Source organism: Belonocnema kinseyi, chromosome 7 (assembly GCF_010883055.1).
Source record: "Belonocnema kinseyi isolate 2016_QV_RU_SX_M_011 chromosome 7, B_treatae_v1, whole genome shotgun sequence".
In the NCBI taxonomy this organism is placed as follows: Eukaryota; Metazoa; Arthropoda; class Insecta; order Hymenoptera; family Cynipidae; genus Belonocnema; species Belonocnema kinseyi.
This window is the reverse complement of record NC_046663.1, coordinates 5,023,740-5,032,865: the sequence shown is the minus strand read 5'-3', so window position 1 is coordinate 5,032,865 and position 9,126 is coordinate 5,023,740. Positions and strand designations below refer to the sequence as shown.

At 32.4% G+C, this 9,126-nt stretch overlaps 1 protein-coding gene across 4 annotated transcripts in view; it reads right to left on the bottom strand.

The window, feature by feature from the left end:
- The window catches only part of LOC117176938 (myelin regulatory factor-like protein), a 277,814-nt gene that overhangs the window by 57,698 nt on the left and 210,990 nt on the right, over window positions 1-9,126 (bottom strand). For all 4 annotated transcript variants that reach the window (XR_004467639.1, XM_033367340.1, XM_033367341.1 and 1 more), the window contains 2 exons: window positions 6,644-6,985; window positions 1,615-1,789 (listed from right to left, as the gene is read on the bottom strand). Coding sequence is in view for 3 of the 4 variants with exons in the window: in XM_033367340.1 (XP_033223231.1) it covers window positions 1,615-1,789; window positions 6,644-6,985 (517 nt within the window). In the remaining variant the exon portion in view is untranslated. The remainder of the gene's footprint in view (window positions 1-1,614; window positions 1,790-6,643; window positions 6,986-9,126) is intronic.

Here is a 9,126-nt window from a genome sequence, read left to right as displayed (position 1 = left end):
CGCCTGTCGCCTTCTTGTCTTTTCGTTTGAAATATTTTTCCATTATTAGATACGCATTCTATTAGAAACTATCTAACTATGATACCTTCAAACCATCCCTCCTCTTCTTAAAAACTGAGCTAGTTAACCCTAAGGGATTTTTGGGATTTAGATTTATTATTATCGCATTTTTTTTTATCGTTCTCTTTCAATTCGGGTTAAGGTGCCCGCAAGGCTCTAGAATTTTAGGATTGTTTTTATGAAGGCAGGGGTCCTAAGGTACTGATGTCTTTTTATTTTTACCCTTGTGCAAGGTCTAAAGGACCTTTATTTAATTGAAATAAAATGGCTGCGTGACAAAGCGCACCTAACTTTAATTCTGTATCAGATCAAGAGTTATCTTTAAAATGATATAAAATTTATTAAAAATTCAAACTTTTAAAGATTTAGAAATAAAAATGTTGAAGCTTCTCAAGGATCTTTAAAGGTTATTTAAGGAAAATGAAAACAAAATTGTTAATAATGCTGGGAAAATTGTAAATGATTTTTTTATTTAAAATAATAAATTTAAGATCATATTTAAAAAGATTTAAAACGAAAATTTGATAATAAATAACAATTGAACAATTATAATCTGGAAAAGATTTAAAAATAATGTCAAATTTGAAAATATTTCAAAAAATTTTAAACAAAATGCATATTTTTAAAGATTTCAACAAAAAATGTAGAAGACTTTCCAGCCTTTTGAAAGGACTCAAAAGAATAAATTTTTTTATCAAAATACCTAGAAAACCCGAAAATGATTTTTTTATGAAACATTAATTTTGACAGAATATTTTTGTTTTAAATTTTCAAAAAATACTGAATAATTCTTAAGCATTTTTTTTAATCTCACAGGATTTTCGAAAAATTATAGGAAAAATTTGAGGTCCAAGATGGTTTTTTTAACACAAATTTTCAAGAGAATATTTAAAAATATTTTAGAATAAATTTTGGTGTGTAAATTAATGTTTCTGACTTAAAATTTATTAAAGTAATATATATTTTTAAATTTATAAATTTTTTGATTAATTCAATTCGCAGCATTAAAAATGACAGCGTGTATTTCCATTTTTTTGTAATCTTTGTATAAAAGTTAAAACAGTTTTATTTATAAGTTAAACGGCTTTTAATTAAAAACATTTCATTTAAAAAGTATTAAAAGCTTTTGTTTTATGCGTATAAATTAGCGACCGTTTAAATTAAAAAAGTTTTAAGCTTTAATTTAAAAATTTTTAAATTCATTGTCATAAATATTTGTCACCCTAGGTCAAAAAATAAAAATGTTTTCGCCACAAAACCTATACATTCCTGCTAATTCGTCTAGTTATAAATTCTTGTAGTTATCCTTTTTTTGTAAATTATTTTAGTAAATAAAAACTACAAACAAATACAGCAATTTACAACAACAAAAAATGAAAAAAAGTACAAAATTCGTCCAAATAATAGAACAAAGTTATACTTTCCTATAATTTTGGGTTAGTTTTAGCTTTTGAATTTAGTTTGAGTTTTTGGTACTTTTTTGTACAAAATTTTCGACCCGAGAACCTCATCGAATTCAACTTGGAACTCTTTAATAATGATTTTTTTTCTCACCTGGCAGGGACTTTCAAGTTCAGTGAAATGAAGAGGACAATCAGCCGGCCTTCCCAAAGGAACTGGTCCTTTATTTGTTGGAGGAGCATCTACATCTGAACTCTGATCGTTTTCGTCCACGTTACTAGGAATCGGCCCAGCGACATTTTTACCCAACCAGTTGTTTGGAAATTCACTATTTCGTAGAAAAAATGAATAACAAGATTTTAAAAAGACATTTGGAAATTATTATATCATATATTATTCTAATATAATAATATTATGTACTATATAATATGTAATATAAATATTAAATAACAATTTACAATATTTCAGAATCATTGTGATATATTATTTTAGTTTTATTATGAAATGAAATTTTTACCTAACCAGTTGTTTGGAAATTATTATATATATATATATCATTTATTATTTTAATATAATAATATTCTATTATAGATAGATTTATTTCTCACATGTACATCCTTTTTGGACATTTATATATAATAGAAACCCGGTTACGAAAGATACTTTAGAAATAATATTTTTCCTAAATCTTACTTAACAAATACCTTAATTGAATAATGCTACTTGTTCACAATATAATATATAATATAGAACCAGTGTTATGGAAATTCACTATTTCCTAGACGAAATAAATAAAAACATTTTTGGTCTGTGCCTTTTGTCTAAAACTGCTATTGTTAATTAAAAAGAATTAAATTTTAAAGAATATTTACAACATTTAAAGAAAACGTTACATTAGCATTTTTGGCGGGAAATTGTTTCTTTTAAACAAAAATGATTCACTTTCAAAGAAGATTTACAATTTGGAACATTTTTTTTAAATCTTATCGAGTTTTTCGACAAAAATGGTATTTTAATATAAAAAAACATATAATTCTTCATACTTTCACTATTTTTCAGATTATGATTTAAATGGAATTATATTCAACATTTCTCTAATTCTATTTTTTTGTTCTGTTGACGTTTTATACCAGAAAGCGGTATTTTTAGAAAAAAAGCATTAGATTTAAAAGAAAAATTCTTCGGTACAATTTTAGTTTAAGTCAGTGCTACACATATTAGTGTTTTTCGTCTAAAACTGCTATTGGCAATAATAATTTATTGGATTTTAAAGAATATTCACAATAATTGAAAAATATTTAGTCTTTTTAACTGGAAGGCCCCTGGAAGCTTTCTTAAACATTTTCGAATTTTTATTTTTAAAGACTATATATAGAAGCAGAATTTCATTGCGCATCTTTTTTCCCTAAGGCAAAAAATTACAGCTTTTTTTAGTTTTCTAATTAAAACCAAAAAACTGGCTTTTTTGTACAAAAATTAATTTTGATTCGCTTTTAACTTCAACTCGTGCTCATTCGGTCAGCTTTAAAGATTTTTGAATAAAATTTTTAGGAATCGTAGTTTGAAATGTCCTGCGACTGGTAGAGCAAAATTAATTAAAAAATTTATTTTAAAAAATTAAAAAAAAATTTTCTGATGTCTGGCGCTTATCGGACTTCTCTAACTTCCAGCGTTTCGTTTATCGAGCGAATTTTGAGCAACAAAAAACTTTTAGCGACAAAGTTGTTGACAAAGTTTTTTGGACAATTTTAGCCCAATCGAATTGATATCCAAGAAATTATGAACGTCTCAACTGCATAGCGGCTAGTCAATTCACGCGTGGGCTGTAGCGAGAGTCTCAAGACCCGATTTGTAATAAAGTTCACAGGCGCAAAAAAAATAAAAATTAATCAAGTAATCAGGTAGTATCAAAGTATTATGCATAAATAAGTAATAATATGCTCTATTACAAAAGGAATAAAAAATAAATTTACTTTCTCGATGCTACACTTTTTCAATTCCATGAATTTAAAGCATTAAAAAATTCTCGGAATTAAGAATGCGTTGAATCTAAACCATTAGAGGTTTATGTTTTCTTTTTGTACAGTTTGCCTTAAAAATAAAAATCAATCTATTTACATGATATTAAATGTATAAATTATTTTACATAATGCACTAATATTTATTTATGCATAGTACTATGATATTGAGGTCAGTCTGTGGGTTGAGACTGATTCAAAAACAACAAACTAAATAGGAGAGGGAAACTAATTTACAAAAGGAAAAGCCAAGTAATTTAAAAATGAAAGTGGATGATTTATTGCTAATGCTATTTACATAGGAAATTCGCGTCTTATTCTAGCCGTATGGGTATTGGAAGTTTTAGGCTCAAGATATAGTGGAGTATCGCGTACCTTGGATTTGTAAAAAATCTAATAGGGGATGCGAGTGTGGTGGGTGGTCCAATTGTGGGCACGGTGATGGAGACTGTGTGCCAGTCGGGAGGAATCAACAGAGATCCTGGTGGGGGGGGGGGGGCTCCTTGGTTTGCGTCTTCTTTGAGTAGAGAGGCCACGGAGATGTAACTTGGGTCGAAGCCCGGGGAGTTCTGGGGACTGTGTGTCAGTCGTGAGGATTCAAGTGAGATCCAGTTGGAGGGAGGGGGGTGCCCTTGGTTTGCATCTTCTTCGCTCGGGCAAGGGTTTGAGCGGAGAGGCCAGGGAAATGTACCTTGGGCCGAAGCCCGGGGAGATCTGACTTCTGGGTCTCGCGAACTGTACTTTTATGAGCTTTGCTTCAGCTGCGGCGCAGCATTCACGACGTAGCGAGTGGGGGTTTACTAGCGAGAATCGTTTTGGCGATGTTGTTGTGAGAGGATTTCGCGCGATTGGCTTACTCTATGCCAAATGACAGGTGAAGTTAGGATGCTCAGACGACGAAAGAAAGAATCATGGATGATTGCTAAATATAAGTCATGGTTATAAATATTATTTATAACCATGAATATAATTTAGGGGACATCAATATTACCTGATTACTTGATTAGTTTTCATTTTTGGCGCCTACGAACTGTGTTATAAATGGGATCTGAGACTCTCGCTACAGCCCGCCTGCGAGTCGTCTAGCCGCTATTGACTTGAAACGTTAATAATTTCTTGAATGTCAATTCGATTGGGCTAAGATTATCCAGAAAACTTCTTTGTACTGTCGTAAACAAGTTTCTCGCTTAAATTTTTGCGTATGAGGTAAGAGATGCGAAATGACATTCTATACCTAGAAATAGTCTTTAAAAATCAAAATTCAAACATGTTTCTGAAAGCCTCCAAGGGTTTCTCCACTCCCAGCGAAATAAGTTTATGCGCCCTTCTTCGAGAGTGGAAATTAGGAGGGGGGAAATGAGGGATATGGAATTAGGGAAAGTGAGGGAAAGCGAGGATAGGAAATGAAAGGTGGAAAAGTAGGAGAATTGAGGATAAATAAGGGGAAGGAAAATAGGGAAAATAAAGGTCAGTTTGGGGAGGGAAATAGAGAGCAAATTAGAATGGCAGAGGAGGAACGGAAAGTGAAGGTAATAAGGGGAAATGAGATAGGGAAACATGAGGGGGTAGGTGGAAAAAGGAGGAGAGGATGAGCGAAAATAAATAAAGGAGTATTAGCAGAAATTATAGGATGAAAAAGTAGAGGAATTGAGGGAAAATAAGTGGAGAAGAATCGAAGGAAAACAATGGGAGAGGAAGTGGAGTAATGAGGGGAAGGGAAGTGAGGAAAGTAGAAGTAGGGGATATGAGGGAAATAAGATAATAAGAAGTAAGGAGGGAAATAGGAGAGGTAATTGAAGGGGAATGGTGTGATATGAGGGGAGGGGAAGTAGGAGATATAAGTGAAGGGGAATGGTTTGATATGAAGGGAGAGAAAGTAGGAGATGTAAGTAAAGGGGAATCAGAAGAAATCATGGAAAGGAAAACTGGAAAAATTGAGGGTAAATGAGAAGAGCGCAGGTAGAGCAAGGAACAGGGAGATTAGGGAAAAGAACTATAGGAAATGATTGGAAGAGAGAGGACTAGTGATGGAAGCGAAGGGAGGACTATTTAGATAGTGCGTGTAAGTAGGGGAGGGAAATGATTTTTGGGGAAGATAAGAAGGGGAAGGGGAGTGTAGAACGTGGAAATGAGGAGAGGGGTAATCAAGGAGGAAGAAGTAAGAGAAGGGAGGGATTGCGAAGAGTAATGTGAGGAAAGGGGGAGTATAGTAGGACAATGAGAAAGAGTAGGAGGAATACGAGGAGGAAGAGGCAGATGAGTAGGAGGAGGGAAAAGGAGGAGAAAGAGGAAGATGAGGAGTAAGAGTAGAAAGAGAAGCGGAACGAGGAGAAATAAGAGAATGGGGAGTACCTGGAGGAAGAGGAAAAGAAAGAGGAAGATGAGTAGGAGGAGAAACTGAACAAGGAAGAAAATGAGTAGGAAGTGCCAGAAAAGATAAGGCAGTGTGGATGAAGAGAAGTAGGAGAAGGAAGAGAATAGAAAGGGGAGATGAGGAGATGGAAGAAGAGCACGAGGAAGATGAGGAAAAAGGAGTGAAAACAGAAAGAGGAGGAAAAGGAGGAGGACTACAAGTAGAAGGAGGAGTAGGAGGTGGAAGAGGAGGAGAATAAGGGGAGGGAGATGGGTAGAAGGAGGAAGAGGAGAGGAGGAGAAAAAGTAGATGAAGTAAGAGTAGGAGTAGGAAGACAAGCAGCAGGAAGAGGAGAGGAGGAAGAAACGCAGGAGGAGGAAGAGAGGGTAGAGGAGTAGGAGGAGAAAAAAGAGGAGTAAGAAGAGGTGGAGGAAGAGGAGCAGGAAGAGCAAGAGTAACAGTTGAAGGAGAAGTAGAAGGAAGAGGTCAGAGAAGGAGGAGGAAAAGGGGAAGAAAAATGAGGAGGAAGAGGATCGGAGAAGGAAGAGGAGAGGAGGTGGAGAGGAGGAAAAGTAATAGGAAAAGAAATAGTAGGAGTAGGTGAGGAGAATAAAGAGGAGTAGAAAAAGGGAGAAGAAGAGGAGGTAGATGAGTAGGAGGATAAAGGATGAGTGAGAATTGGGAGAGAAGGAGGAAGTGGAGGACGTGTAGAAGGAGATGGGGTAGATTGGAATGACTCAATTAACGTCTTGATAGGCTACGAAACCCTTTTTTGGACTAATTAAAAAATGCAGTCTAATTTTACGCCTACCTGTTCTTGTCATGTTTGTTTTGCGATCCTGGATATCCGGCTGGATACCACGTGATTTCTTGGGAATATAATTGCTGTTTGGGATTCGGTGGCTGCGTAGAGAGAGCATTTTTTAATACACTATGACCATCCACCCCTCTCGTGAATGTCCCATGTCTCGTGTGTGGAGATGGTGTACTATACAAAAGTGGATTGAACCGGAAGTCGTAAACTGGCGTCGTTTTCGAAGTAGGGATATGAGCTGGCGCTATTGCCAGAATTCCACCACCCGCCACCGCTGACCACTCTAAACTACTTCGCTTCTGATACTCTAGGAAATACAAGGTTGCCATCGCTACAAGACTGAAAGAGATAATATTCAAATATAATGAAAAAAACCTTCTCTCATAATCACAGGAGTCACAGCGATTCAGTAGCTTAGTTTTAGGTCAAAAAGGGGGATTTCTTTCAACAAGAAAAAAAGGAATTTGGTTTATTATTAAAAACCTTTTATATCGTTTGGGGCCGTTTAAAAAATACGTTGTCAATTTTAGTCTATTACTGACCGTCCCAGCGATTTTTACGGTAATAGCGGAATGATAAGAAAATAAATTCATTTAAATAAAATTAATGTATTCTCTACGAAAAAAAAGAATCTTTAACCTAAGAAAAATGAATTTGCAAGCAATAAAAATTGTTTTTCTACAATGAAAGATACATTTTTTAAACAAAAGAATGAATTTCAAATAAAACAGTTGAATTTACGACCAAAAAGACTAGTTCAACAAAATAGTTTAAATTTCAGAATAACAATTAAATTTGGACCGAAATACTTGAATTTTCAACATATAAAGATTTATTTTGAAGCAAACGGTGACATTTTTAAACAAAAAAAAAAGAATAAAATTGAACCAAAAACAGTTGCATTTTAAAACAAATAGTTGAATTTTCAAGAAAAAAATAAAAGTTTTCAACAAAATATATAAATTTCCAATTATAAAATATAAGTTTCTAACCAAAAATGAAATTGTTCTATTTTTAGTTTAAAGGATTATTTTTAAACAAGAAAAAATAGATTGTTATCAAAGTAGCTCAACTTTAAACGAAGTAGTTGATTCTCAATCGAAAAAGATGAGTTTTTAACCAAATAGTTAATTTTCAAATAAAAATATTAATTTTCAAAAACAAAATTAGTTTTCAACCAAATATTAAAATTTTTAGTTAAATCGTTGAACAACAACTAAAAAACATGAATTTTTTACAAAACTATCCAATTTTTGATACGAAAATATGAACTTTCAACGGCATAGGTAATTTTCAACCAAATAGTACAATTTTGAACTAAAATTGTGAATCTTCAAAAACAAAAGAAATAGCAGTTCATATTTCAAAATGTTAATTTGAAATTAATAAGAGATGAATTCAACCAAAAAAGACGAATTTTCAACCAAACTGGAAGCTCTTACGCGCGCTACCCACTACTTTCAATGTAATTATTCTATTTGGAAATTAAGTTCAAGAAAATACCACGATAATCATTTTTACTTTAATAACTTCTATTTTTACACGACTTCGCATGGGTACCATATAATAATAATTCTGGTAAATTCAACAAATAACCTAGAAAAGAGGCATCACAAAGACAATCTTAGTTAACTTTGTAAACAAATTTGATAATACCCAACATTCAATATGTTTATGAAAATTGTTTGAATGATTAATAATTATTATAAATCTACAAAGTAACTTTGAAAATGATCATCGAAAGACATGTGAGTTCATTCCGTAAACAAATTATGTCTCTTCCTTGAAAAATAGCTAAGCTATAAATATGTTGATAAAATTTTTTAAATATTTAATAGTTGTAGATTTTCAAAGCATCAGAGAAAAAAAATCAACGAAAAGATATTTTTAGATAATTGTGGTAAAAAGTGAAACCTACTCGTAGAAATAAAAGCAAACTCTCAATTTTTCAATTGAAATTCTTTCGATAATTAAGAGTTCTTGTAAATTTACAAAGCAACATAGAAAATAATCATCGAATGGACATTCCTAGTTGATTTGGAAAACAAATTAACTCGTAGGATAAACGTCAAACTCTTAATTTTTTAAATAAAAGTGTTTAAATAACTAATAGTTCTCGTAAATTTGTAAAGCAATATAGAAAAGAGTCACTGGACAAATTCTTAGTCGACTCCGTAAACAAATTGACTTGTAGAAAAAAGGACAAACCCTTAATTTTTTATTTAAAATTCTTTAAATAATAAATAGTTCTTGTAAATTTGCAAAGTAACATAGAAAAAAGTAATCGGATAGACATTCTTAGTTTAGTTCGAAAACAAATTGATTCGTAGGGTAAAGCCCAAACTTTTAATTTTTAAATTAAAATTGTTTGAATAATGAATAGTTCTCGTAAATTTCCAAAGCAATATAGAAAAGAGTCACCGGATAGACATTCTTAGTCGACTACATAAAGAAATTGACTTGTAGAAAAAGGTCAAACT